This window comes from Salmo salar, chromosome ssa15 (assembly GCF_905237065.1).
Source record: "Salmo salar chromosome ssa15, Ssal_v3.1, whole genome shotgun sequence".
In the NCBI taxonomy this organism is placed as follows: domain Eukaryota; kingdom Metazoa; phylum Chordata; class Actinopteri; order Salmoniformes; family Salmonidae; genus Salmo; species Salmo salar.
The window spans coordinates 66,570,916-66,584,161 of NC_059456.1; the positions used below are offsets into that span (position 1 = coordinate 66,570,916).

At 41.6% G+C, this 13,246-nt stretch overlaps 1 protein-coding gene across 7 annotated transcripts; it reads left to right on the forward strand.

Moving 5' to 3' along the window:
• The first annotated feature begins 653 nt into the window (after nucleotides 1–653).
• g6pd (glucose-6-phosphate dehydrogenase) lies at nucleotides 654–13,125 on the forward strand. 7 transcript variants are annotated; one of them, XM_014145544.2, is made up of 14 exons: nucleotides 654–760; nucleotides 1,542–1,580; nucleotides 2,496–2,617; nucleotides 6,143–6,180; nucleotides 6,272–6,380; nucleotides 6,512–6,729; nucleotides 6,972–7,130; nucleotides 7,235–7,360; nucleotides 7,475–7,568; nucleotides 7,752–7,938; nucleotides 10,192–10,427; nucleotides 10,554–10,630; nucleotides 11,242–11,334; nucleotides 11,438–13,125. In XM_014145544.2, the coding sequence occupies exons 1-14, from the start codon at nucleotides 739–741 to the stop codon at nucleotides 11,526–11,528; spliced, it is 1,611 nt and encodes a 536-aa protein (XP_014001019.1). In that variant the 5' UTR covers nucleotides 654–738; the 3' UTR covers nucleotides 11,529–13,125. The 7 variants fall into 7 exon arrangements, with proteins under 7 accessions (XP_014001019.1, XP_045551905.1, XP_014001021.1 ...); XM_045695949.1 differs by having other exon boundaries at nucleotides 655–760; nucleotides 6,969–7,130; XM_014145545.2 differs by having other exon boundaries at nucleotides 751–947; nucleotides 6,969–7,130.
• Nucleotides 13,126–13,246: the final 121 nt, after the last annotated feature.

Below are 13,246 nucleotides of genomic sequence, written 5' to 3' on the forward strand. Positions count from 1 at the left end.
TTTGTATTATTTATTTATTAAAAGGAAAAGTTGAAAATGTTGAGGCTTTTGAAGATCTTTTGTAGAGGATCCCAATTAGAGGAATGTGTGATAGTTTCTGTTTTGGCACTAGTGCTTTATACACTTTCAAAATACAAATTTGAATTTGTGAGATTCTTTACAATTCACCATCGCAAACGACATTTGTTTTGCTTCAAGTTTTTGTGTACTGTGTGTGGTATATATTGTAGCTATCCTCGCTATATGAGCTATGTTACAATTTCTACCAAGTGGTTTAACCCTATTTGCGCGATGCATAGGGTGCTTGCTTTTTTCACCCCAGCGACGCGGATTCGCTTCCCTGAACCGCCGTTCTCTACAATATCACGAAGAATTAAATCAAGCATAAGCATATACGTCGTTCTAATATTCCCCTCCGAAATGAAGTATTTTCAGATAATGGACTAAGGACATCTTCCATACCAGATGATGACCTGTTGACCTTTAGTACTTAGAATTTGAAGTGTTTGCCTTTTGGTATCTCTTCCATGTTCGTTCATGCGGTTTAATACATCACTGTATTGATAATCCCAGGCAGTATTAGCCTCTAGTAGCCTACTACTACTGATCTACTTAATGTACATGTCAGTGGGCTAGTTCTTCACTTTGATTGGTGTATTATTCTCTGAAGAGTGCACACTAGATCTCCGCCCATCTTTTTTTGTCTTTGGGAATGTGCCGTTATTGAAGCCATCAGTAATGGGAAGTGCATCGAGCGCCGGTGAGTTTCTCTTTAAACCAATAAAATCACTGAATTCGGTTGTGTCATATTAACAGGGAAGAAGGAAACTGCGTTAGTGATGCGCTGCAAGTAGCTTGGTAATTTACAGAAGTGTCAGTCGAAGATTCGCGCTGTAATCGCCGCATTCTCAGTTAAAGTTAATCGTTTGAATTGGAAATGCCTGGAAGTAAGTGTTGTTTTTTAAAAATAAAATAAAGATATTCCTCTGCCTACTACGAACACATTGACAGCTAGCTGCGCGCTAACGGGTCGTTTTACTGCTGACTGCATGCTTGTCATTTTGTCAAAACAGCCACGAATATGATGCTGGGATGTTTTAGCTAACGTTAGTGTCTGTTTGGTGTTTTGTTATTAAAGAAACTGGTGTCATTTATAGTTAGCTAGTTACTTTGGTGGGTAACCAAGGTCCAAATATTTTGTACAGAGCGCGACTAGTTTGCTAGCTAGCTAACTTAACGTTACCGCGTACAGGTGCAAATTCGTCTGTTAGCTAGCTTGGCTAGCTAAACGTACCCCGTGTTATTTGTGGTCACAGCTAGGTGGGTTGAGCCCTTTTAAATACGGGATTGGGTTGAGGATTTTGCTAATAACATTATAGTGGATGGTGTGTTGTGACTATTTGTGTCTGCAAAGTGGAGAATGCTTATCCGAGAGAGTTGCACATTCTGTAAACTGTAGCTAGCTAGCTAATATTACATTGACCGTTTTAATGACTTCTCTCCCTGCTCTTGTTGTGGGTCCTCTCTCTCCCTGACCCAAGAGAGACCTGCCGGTGGTGCCATTGCACAACAAGGACCCGGTATGATTATGACTACTGGCGCATACAGAAATAGTGATGTAACTGTGTCGTCTTGCATGTAGATTTTGTGTATTTCTAAGTGGACTTATTTAGTCTATTCTACTTACATATTATGTGACAAATTATCGATTTAGAAGAGGTACTAAACAAGGACTTAGGTCTACACCATTTCCGTGTAGGTAAGATAAGAGTATTATTATTTTTGAAGGTGGCACACAATGTCTTGATTTCTTATCAGCCTTATGAGAAGAAAAGTTTGGCCTAAAATGGTGTAATATCTTTACTATATGATTTGTGTTTATGGTAGTTTTATAGACTCTCTATATAGGCAGTGTTGTTAAGTGTCCTTTTCAAATAAAGTGAAATTTGTCAAAAATATTTAGGGCTAAAACTGTTCTCCTGAAAAGAAAACGACAAGTGCTTCCTGAAAGTAGATCTACATTTTCCAAATATCTGTTCCTCTATGTCCAATCTTACTGCCTATAGCACACAAGGAGGTACAACTAAGAATGTTTCAATCTATTGTTCTCTTTCACTTATTGGTGCCAGCCTCCTCTGTTTATCCCAAGACTGTTTCTCTGAATGTCTAGAAAGTCCATTGTTTGAAAGAAAGCAGTGTTTAACTTGTTTTGTGTTTGAAAAGTGGTTGTGGCTGTTTGTACTCCATTGGTATGAATCATTGTGTCAGGCAGTGCTCTAGTCTATTTGCGTAATAGTGTGATATTCTACAAATAGTTTTTACTTGAAATCACGCCATCAATAGGCCTATGCTTTTAAACTAGATTACAGCGGACTACACTGTATTGTTATTGTGTGAACATGTGTGTGTTCCTCCTACAAGTGTTCTCATAAATGTTAGGCCAATCAATCCTGTTCTTGATAATAACTTGTCTTTTGACATTTACCTTTGCCAAGGAAAAATGAGCTCCATTCCCCTCTCTCGGTCCGAGGTGTTCGGGGAGCTGCGGAAGGAGCTGCATGAGGATGAGGAGTTCCGTCAGTCCGACGCTCACATCTTCATCATCATGGGAGCATCGGTGAGGGGGGGGGGTACTTTGATAATTGATCAATGACCCTGCACGTTTTAGACCTTTTGAAGCACTGTCAAAATGATTTGTATCGTCACAAAAGTTGTTTGAGTAAATGGAATGATGGATGTGAGTGTGTGTGTGTGTGTTGGATGCTTACTGGAGAGAGTGACTGACAAAATAAGTGAATCAAATTGTGAACATCATCTAACCTTTTTGTGGACATTTATGAAATGCTCAGAAAATGTATGAGTGATTATGAAATTAAACCTGTAATGCATTCTTTAGCTAGGTTTCTGTTATATTGGCGACAGATTTTCATGCGAATATTCTAAAATCTGCATAAAAACAATATTTTCCATAATGTTGTTTCCATAAAATGTACTTGTTGCATATAAAAGGCTGTGCGAGATGACGTAGTGCACATAAAAATTAATTTAGCGGTTAAATTCCCATGTACCAAATAAATAAAGTTAAAGAGGTTTCCAACGCATTTTCAAATCTACTGATGGTTTTGTCACCGAATTTGTTTTGTTACTGTATATAGCGAATGTCATTTGCTCTGTCATTTGCACATGCACTCTGTTGGCTGGAGCACATGTATAGCCTACATGATGAGGTTATTATGGATAAAAGAGCAATATTATTTTTATATGTCATGGCAGCCAAGCATCGATTATTAGAATAAGATCCTTGATATTTATTGAAAAGGAGCATCAAACTCATCACCTTGCACTTTCACCACCCTGAAGTTCATCACTTATTTCATCAGTAGCCTAATAAACTGCCTGCTTTCCTGATGAGTTGTAGTGGGAGGACCACACAACATGTCATCGTGTGACTCCAAGCTTACTTCCATATGATGGTTATTATATCGATGTTTGCGTGTAAAAGTGTTTCCACCAACATTTCTTGCAATATTAATTTGACCGACACAGAAATATCCGACTTTGTGTAGCGTGTTTTGTTTTGTCGACATTTGGAAAGTTTACCGAAGAATGTTCTGTTACCATCAGGCTTGTCATGACTTTAAAAACAAATCCGACATGTACTTTACTCGCATAAAAAGGTTGTTTAATGAGGAAGTTCAAGATAAATGTAAAGCACTGGATTAGCCTAGCTATTTACTAAATGTAGGCTACCAAATTGCAGAATCTGTTATACCTATTTTATAAACACTTAATAATAGATTTTTTGTGGACATAGAAGGGAACACATTTTGTGAGAAAGGTGTGTAGAAAATTTAAAACGGAAAAGAGAGGTTGCACATGACCTGTTTTTCGGAAATGTCTAAATTTCATTGAGACATAACTGCGCTTGTGTAACTAAGTAACCCCAGAATCACTTGAGCTTTCTGTAGACTGGCCTTGATACAGAGAACATGTCAAGGTTCCTGATTGTTGGTTATGGTTTGGACACAGGCTGTTTGTTAGCCAATCATGGTCAGCTCAGACCATTTGTTAGGCAATCATTTGGGCACAGACCGTTTGTTGGCCAATCATGGTTTAAGAACTGATCTTTTGTTGACCAATTGCTTTGAGAGCTCAGCATAATGTCCAAGTTACCCAGTCATTTAGAGCGAGTTTAACGAGCCAGAATTTCATATTTCCCACAGCCTATAATAATTTATTCTCCTTTCAATACCTACTAGGATTATCAATCCAGTGACAAAGTCCAGTCACTCTGAAGTTGCATTTTCTTATACTATTTCCTTCTCTAGGAATGACACCCTCTCTAGGACTACATGGTTTATTTCCTGTTTCCTTGTTCTCTGCTGACTTGTAAGACCTGCCTCGTTTGCTGATAAAGTGTGGGAGAGTAGTTCTGATATTTAATTATTCCGCCCACTTCTCTTCCATCTACTTTCTCCTGCTCCATTTACTTTTGTTTGAAAGGAGTGGAGCGAGGGCTGAATAGTGCAGTGTCACTGTCTGTCAGCAGTTTCCTGTCATAGCAATAGAGGCAAGTCTGGAATCAGGATGGGGCAATGGTAAGGCAGAGCTGTGGTTTTTAGGAACAGTGATTGTACTACAAAAGGCTATGCATAGGCTACTGTAAAATAGGCTTTGTTTCCAATGCTGCAGTCTGTCCTTGTCACTCCACAAGCACAAACCAATCACCAGCTAAACCAATCACCAGCTGGAGTTGCACGTGCACACCACCTCACTCAACATGGCCTCATTGCAGTTGCTGTGCCAATGAAACGGTTCAGTAAATATTGCACGCTTACCTTGGTACAAGGCACCATACAGGCTTGCTAAATGGGACTGTACTTAGCCTAATGGTGATGTAAGATTGTAGGCCAAATATACATCTGTTGATACATGGCACAGGAACATGGTCACATTTCCAATTATTGAAGGTAATCTCTATTTTCACTTCACTGAAGCAATGAAAACATAGCCTAGGTTTCTCTCACCATGACTATCTAATAAGGCTTATGTTTCATCACGTGACTCCAAGTTTACTTCGATATGAGGGTTATTATATCAATATTTGTGCATAAACACGTTTCCACAACCATTTCTTGCATCGTTAACACAGAAAGATCCCACCATGTCGAACCCAAAAAATATCTGTTACGATTTATATAATTGTACGGAAACTTCCTGTTTCCATCACAGCTGTCGTGATTTTCTTTTCTACGGTATGAGTTAACTTGCATAAAAACTGTGGATGAAAACGTGGTTATTGAGATGGTGTGTGTGTGAGTCTCCTTTTGTGAAAGGGAGAGAGAGGAATATAGTGGGATCGGTGTTTATGCCTCTTCATCATGAACGGAAGAGTGAAGAGATGTTTGTCGAGTCACCCTGTATTTGCATTTTTCTCTCAGCTGAGGCGGGACAGTAGGCAAGCATTTCATAGCACATCAGTTTTAAAGGTGTAACTCAATGTGTCATTTTAAAGGCACACTAAACAAATGATTCAGTATTACACAGCAAACCAACACACCTCACTGGAATAGGAAACAGATAAGCTCACAAATAATAGTCAATAAGGCCGTTCGGATGAATGATTTATTTTTGAAGCATTTCCTCAAGTGACAAACATCAGATAACCCAGCATCTGCTAAAAAAACATTATTGAGGGACCCGTGGTATAGTGGTGCTGAAACTAGTGAGGAATGCTTTGTTAGATTTTTTTAAAACATTTTTTTATGTTCCTCAGTATAGATGTTTAACAGTGTAGCTCTGTCATTTATGTTTTTTTTATTATTCTCTGTGATGATAGGTAATCTCTCATTTATTCCATACTAGCTTTCGTAAGGGTTATTGCGTTCAGAATATTCTTTGGCTTTGTACTCTGCCAGTTTTCTTCAAGCTGTGTCGCTGCTGCTGCCTCTCTGTAGTTAGCAGTGCTCCCAGTTGGATTACTGCTATTGCATAAATCCTAAATAGGCCACTACAGCCTACTACTAACTGTCCAAACTGCAACCAGCAGTAGTATCAAGTAAGGAACCCTTATTTATAGCCTCTGTTTCAACTAACATTTTAGAGGTGACTAATCTGGTCTTGTGTTTACGATGCTCTTTAGGGGGATCTAGCCAAAAAGAAAATCTACCCAACTCTATGGTGAGTATGTGTAGCCCAGGGCAGTTGTGAGGTGTCATGTAATAAGACTAATTATGAGCCTTTCTCTATTCTTCTCCCCCGTCTCACTCAGGTGGTTGTTTAGAGATGGGCTCCTTCCTGAACAGACTCACTTTGTGGGCTTTGCCCGCTCTGACCTCACGGTGGATGCCATCAAAACTGCCTGCATGCCCTATCTGAAGGTAAGACTTTCCCCATTAACACATCATCTAGCATTACACAATGACCCACATTTGACACAGTTAATGCGTTTGTGCATGTGCTAAAACCAATGACATCATATGACAACATTCCTATCTCTCCGTGGTACCAGGTGGCAGACTCTGAGGCGGAGCGGTTGTCTGTGTTCTTCAGCCGTAACTCTTACGTCAGTGGGAAGTACGCGGATGAGAGTGCCTTCTCCAACCTCCACACCCACCTGTTGTCCCTGCCCGGGGGTGGTGAGGCCAACCGCCTCTTCTACCTGGCCCTGCCGCCCAGCATCTACCACGATGTCACCAAGAACATTAAGCACCACTGCATGAGCACCAAGTCAGTGAGCCGGTTATGTCTACTGTAGTTCTGTCTGTCTTACTGTTTAGTCTCAGACTCCCTCTCCTCTGAATCCTTCTCTATTGGTAGGGACTGGGACAGGCCTGGTCATATTTCATCCACTTGCTATATATGTAATTGGTATTGTCTGGGAAGGGTTGGTCATGAGATGAAAGTTCCCCTCTTCTGCTGTTAAATAACCAAATCATGCTGAACTCCCCTCCTATCTGTGTGTTTAGTAGGGGCTGGAACAGGGTGATTGTGGAGAAGCCGTTTGGTCGTGACCTGCAGAGCTCTGAGGAGCTGTCCACCCACCTCTCCTCCCTGTTTACTGAGGATCAGATCTACCGCATAGACCACTACCTGGGCAAGGAGATGGTGCAGAACCTCATGGTCCTCAGGTACAGAGATGAGAGAACATGAATAAACCTTGTCACAGACAGCTATGTCTCTCAGCTATGTCCAAGTCAATAAGGCTGAGGTTAAACAGTGGTAAATGTTCCAGGTTTGGGAACCGGATCTTTGGGCCAATCTGGAACAGGGACAGCATAGCGTGTGTGGTCCTCACCTTCAAAGAACCCTTCGGCACCCAGGGCCGAGGCGGCTACTTTGACGACTTTGGCATCATCCGGTGAGGGGAACTGGCTTAGTGCTTAATGAAATCAAACCTCAATGAAGGCATTTATTCTTGCCATGTTCTACTAGTCCGTCTAACTTCTCACCACCAATTCCGTATTTTCTTTAGTGATGTCATGCAGAACCACTTGCTCCAGATGCTCTCTCTGGTTGCCATGGAGAAGCCGGCCTCCACCAGCTCTGATGATGTCAGGGATGAAAAGGTACAGTAACATGGGCACAACCTGGCTAAAGCCCAAAACACATCTTTACTTGACTTTACCATTGGCTCCTCTAGAAAACTACTGATATCTTTATTAGTAAAAAAACAAACAACGGAATCAACAATTAGTCTTCAAACCTATCACTTCTTACTTACTCTCCCTGACCACTGTCTCCCCCTGCAGGTGAAGGTGCTGAAGTGCATCGCCCCCATTACCATGTCAGATGTGGTGTTGGGGCAGTACGTGGGCGACCCAGAGGGAGAGGGGGACGCCAAGCTGGGTTACCTTGATGACCCCACTGTCCCCAAAGGCTCCACCCAGGCCACCTTTGCCACAGCTGTGCTCTACGTGCACAACGAGCGCTGGGATGGTGAGAACCTCTGCTTTCTCTCTCCATTGCATGGTGTTGCTTGTTGTGCTTTCACTGTCTGGTCAAACCAGCTCACTACTCAGTGATAACTCTTAAAGGCCCAGTGCAGTCAAAAACAGGATTATATTTTTTTGTGTTTTATCTATACTGTACCAGTCAAAAGTTTAGGGACACCTATTCATTCAAAGGTTTTTCTTTCTTTTCACTATGAGACTTTAGAATCATAGTGAAGACATAAAAACTGTGAAATAACACATATGGAATCATGTAGTAACCAAAAGTGTTAAACAAATCTAAATATATTTTTGATTCTTCAAAGTAGCCACCCTTTGCCTTGACAGCTTTGCACAATCTTGGTATTCTCTCAACCAGCTTCACCTGGAATGCTTTTCCAACAGTCTTGAAGGAGTTCCCACTTGTTGGCTGTGTTTCCTTCACTCTGCGGTCCAACTCATCCCAAACCATCTCAATTGGGTTGAGGTTGGGTGATTGTGGAGGTCGGGTCATCTGATGCAGCACTCCATTTCTCCTTCTTGGTCAAATAGCCCTTATACAGACTGGAGGTGTCTTTGGTCATTGTTCTATTGAAAAACAAATTTTACATTTACATTTTAGTAATTTAGCAGACGCTCTTATCCAGAGCGACTTACAGTAGTGAATGCATACATTTCATTTCATGCATTTTTTTTTTTTTGTACTGGCCCCCCTCGAACCCACAACCCTGGCGTTGCACACACCATGCTCTACCAACTGAGCCACAGGGAAGGCCAAATGATAGTCCCACTAAGCGCAAACCAGATGGGATGGCTTATCGCTGCAGAATGCTGTGGTAGCCATGCTTGTTAAGTGTGCCTTGAATTCTAAATAAATCAGACAGTGTCACCAGCAAAGCACCATCACACCACCTCCTCCATGCTTCACGGTGGGAACCACACATGCGGAGATCATCCATTCATCAACTCAGCGTCTCAAAAAGACACATTGGTTGGAACCAAAAATAAAAAATTTGGACTCCTCAGACCAAAGGACAGATTCCCGACAGTCTAAGATCCATTGCTCATGCTTCTTCGCCCAAGAAAGTCTCTTCTTCTTAATGGTGTCCTTTAGTAGTGGTTTCTTTGCAACAATTTGACCATGAAACCCTGATTCACACAGTTTCCTCTGGACAGTTGATGTTGAGATGTGTCTTTTACTTGAACTCTGAAGCATTTATTTGGGCTCCAATTTCTGAGGCTGATAACTCAAACTTATCCTCTGCAGCAGAGGTAATTCTGGGTCTTCCCTTCCTGTGGCGGTCCTCATGAGAGCCAGTTTCATCATAGCGCTTGATGGTTTTTGTGACTGCGCTTGAAGAAATGTTCAAAGTTCTTGACATTTTCCAGATTGACTGACCTTCATGTCTTAAAGTAATGATGGACTGTCGTTTCTCTTTGCTTATTTGAGCTGTCCTTGTCATAATATGGACTTGGTCTTTTACCAAATAGGGCTATATTCTGTATACCACCCCTACCTTGTTACAACACAACTGATTGGGTCAAACGCATTAAGAAGGAAAGAAATTCCACAAATTAACTTAACAAGGCACATCTGTTAATTGAAATGCATTCCAGGTGACTACCTCATGAAGCTGGTTGAGAGAATGCAAAGCTGTCAACAAGGCAAAGGATGGCTACTTTGAAGAATCTCAAATATAAAATATATTTTTATTTGTTCAACACTTTTCTTTGGGTTACTACATGATTCCATACGTGTTATTTCATAGTTTTGATATCTTCACTATTATTGTACAATGTAGAAAATAGTAAAAATAAAAACCCTGGAATGAGTAGGTGTCAACTTGATTAGTACTGTATTTCCACACGGAGGTTCAAATAAAACTGAAAGTTATGATAATGCCCTTAGTATAAGAGCTATTTGAGAAGACAGCCTGAAATTTCAGCCTGTTTTGGTGGGAGGGAGTTTTGGCCTTCCATGTCACATCATGTGGTAAATTAGTTAGACCAATAATAAAGACTTCCAAACCTCTCTGCCAATAACACATTTTCAGTTTTCCATCCCAGCTCAAAACCCTCCAAAAGTCCTCGCAAAATTCTTGCTTGAGAAATTGCTCTTTTCTAAGAAGCATTTTTTTTCTTTTTGACCATTTTCCAATTAAAATAACAGTACGGTACTTAATTGTTACCCAGAAATGATTTGATCGAGATAAAAACGGCTGCATTGGACATTTTTAAATAACTATTTGTTCATCCAAAGGTGTTCCCTTCATCCTGCGTTGCGGCAAAGCCCTGAATGAGCGGAAAGCGGAGGTGCGGTTGCAGTTCACCGACGTCCCGGGGGACATCTTTGGTGCGCAGTGTCGTAGGAATGAGCTGGTGGTGCGCGTACAGCCCAATGAGGCCGTCTACGCCAAGATGATGAGCAAGAAACCAGGAGTGTACTTCCACCCCGAGGAGACGGAGCTGGACCTCACCTACAAGAGCAGATACAAGGTGAGATACTGAATGAACACACACCCAATCATTCCTTGAAAAGGTACACCCATTTTAGCAACCCATATGCAGGCACAAACATTCAAACATGTTTGCCCCGTTTTCACTGTAATCTTCTCTCCTCAGGATGTGAAGTTGCCAGACGCCTACGAGCGTCTCATCCTGGACGTCTTCTGTGGCAGCCAGATGCACTTTGTCAGAAGGTCAGTCCGTCTGTCTCGGAAGTTCCCTCTGTTGCCATAATGTTTGTGTTATGCAAATAAGACCATGAACATGCATTAGGGTTGTGCCGTAACCAGATTTCCCACCCTGTTTCTGTACCGTATTATAGTATTACTGGAAGTGTACACAAGGGGGATGCACTTCCAGGTAGGGGTGTGCAGAGTAATCGGACATAACAAGTATCGTAACAGATATGGCGAATTTTCCGAATACGATTATGACAAGTATTTTTTTTTGTAATTATCTGTCATCGCAAAAAAGTTATCTTCTGCTGCCAGCACGCATCTCTCACTCAAACCGTGTGAAGCGCTGTGTGATCCTAACAACTATTGTCAAGGTCTGTCTTAAGAAAACGGGCAGGGTGTTGGTTGAGCCTGCTGCAACGATTGGATTAAACCAAGCCTCACCCCCCCCCCAAATTTGTGGTATTGAAAATCATACCATTGGCATTTTGAAATATCACAGTATACGGTATTAAGGGTAAAAACCCTAACAAGCATTATTCTGTCCACTACATGGTGCCATAGGGTTGCTTCCCCCATTGGCTGCATGTGGTACTCTCCCTTACGTTATATCTTCTCTTTTCTCTTAGTGATGAGCTGAGGGAAGCCTGGAGGATCTTTACGCCTCTCCTTCATCAGATAGAGAACGAGAAGACTCCCCCCACACCCTACAAATATGGAAGGTAAGATTTACCATTCAGTTTAACAACTATCTCATATAATCACATTCATTTGTCAGCGATATTGTTATTTTTGTGATGGATTTGTTCCTTTCCTTCTTCCTAGCCGGGGTCCAACGGAAGCGGACGAGCTCTCAAAGAGGGTCGGTTTCCGTTACGAAGGAACATACAAATGGGTCAACCCCCACCGACTGTGAGAGAGGGAGGAGGAGAGGAAGAAGAGGGATGGGTAGAGGAAGGAGGCAGAGTGGTGTAAATGAGTAGCGTTACGTTGCAATACTTTTGAATGTCTTCTTTGGGTCTGGCGGTTCCTACTATTGCTCTTTCCTTTCCAGACCTGTCACGGCAACAGTCAAGAAAGACAAGGAAATATGGAAAGGTAGCTATTTAATAGTATTGGAGCATAGCCTAGGTCTCAGGTACTACATTAATGCTCTGTACAAGTGACCTGGTGTCACTTGTATCCGTCAGGTCTTAACTAGGGAGGGAGGAGGTGCTTAACCTCTGGGGAACAAGGGAAGAGCGAGCGAACACTAGCCCAATTCTGTTTCAGCTTTTACTTCTCGTCATGGATTCAAAAGTTGATCCGATTCTCCGATTCTCTACCCTTCACCTAGAAGTGTGCACTTCTTTCCAACATACTCATCACACCAGTCCATCCCATAAGGGGGGGGGGGGGTACAAGTGCAAACTTCAGACTGGGAGAGTGGTAGAGAATAGGACTGGCACCATTGAATGGGTGTAAGCAGAGAGGTTTGAGCAGAGGGCTGGAGAGGTTTCCACTTCAGTACACACTTCAGGCAGAAGGGCGAGAAACAGAATTTGGCTAATCTTAGACAAAACATTCTACAGCTCTGTGATCAGCTAGTGATCATAGCTACCAAAAGTTAGACCTGGGTGTTTTTACATGGAGACTGAGAACAAAACATGGATAACCTGTTTAATGGTGGGAATTACAATGAATGTCTACCATCCTCTGCTATTACCACCTGTATTAAAGGGGTACTTTGAGATTTTGGCAATGAGGCCAAAACTCGTGGATACCATTAACTTCCTCCATACTGGACACAGAGACAGAGGTAGTTTCGCAAGACCATGCTAACTACTGTAGTGTTAGCACGAATGACTGGCATGGCTTAATCTTTGAGACAGGCATATGCTACTGGCAGGATCAACCAGGTATCTGCTATTATGCTAGTAGATACCTATAGACTTCCAGTCATTGCGCTAACGCTAGTTAACATTTGCTTGCCTGACTACCTCTAACTTCCTTCATACTGGACCCAGACACAAATGGTAGCCATGAGTCCATCTGACTCTGGGGAAGTAAATAAAGTGCCTCATTGCTAAAATCCTAAAGTATCCCTTTAACAGATTACGGTTTTTTCTATGAATGTAATCTTTGTTTTTCTTATGCTATTTTGGACCAAGCAAAATCATGATTGCATAATAATAATTGATGTATTGAAGTGGGTTTAAAACATGGTGGTTGAATGCAGGGGTCAATATTTTCTGCAGGCAGTTTCCTCTCCAATTTCTTACAAAGCAAAAATTGTACTAGAACAAGGCTTTAGTGTGCTTAATTCCAAGAAAAGAGCTGTGACCTTTCTGCTGTTTCATTCCTTTTTGTTTACATTTTTCAGGCCTATTAAGTTACTGATGTTCGTTTAGAAACAGCAAGGTCTGTCACAGGGTCAACATATGATGCCATCTTTATAATGACGTACTGTATTGCTATAGACCGAACATTCATGTTATATTTCCACAACTTGCAATAAACCAGTAATTTCTTCAGTGTGCATTCTCCATTGATGCAGGTATTTTGTGTTAAGGGGTTGGTCTCGAAGTGTGTGTGTGTGTGTGTGTGTGTGTGTGTGTGTGTGTGTGTGTGTGTGTGTGTGTGTACACACTACCA

Excerpts from the sequence above, each read along its gene's own strand:
- g6pd (XM_045695949.1), top strand. The coding sequence starts at position 739 with ATGGGAAGTGCATCGAGCGCCG. Across the intron at positions 761-1,541 it reads GGGAAGTGCATCGAGCGCCG|AGAGACCTGCCGGTGGTGCC; the intron begins GTGAGTTTCTCT and ends CCCTGACCCAAG. Across the intron at positions 1,581-2,495 it reads CATTGCACAACAAGGACCCG|GAAAAATGAGCTCCATTCCC; the intron begins GTATGATTATGA and ends ACCTTTGCCAAG.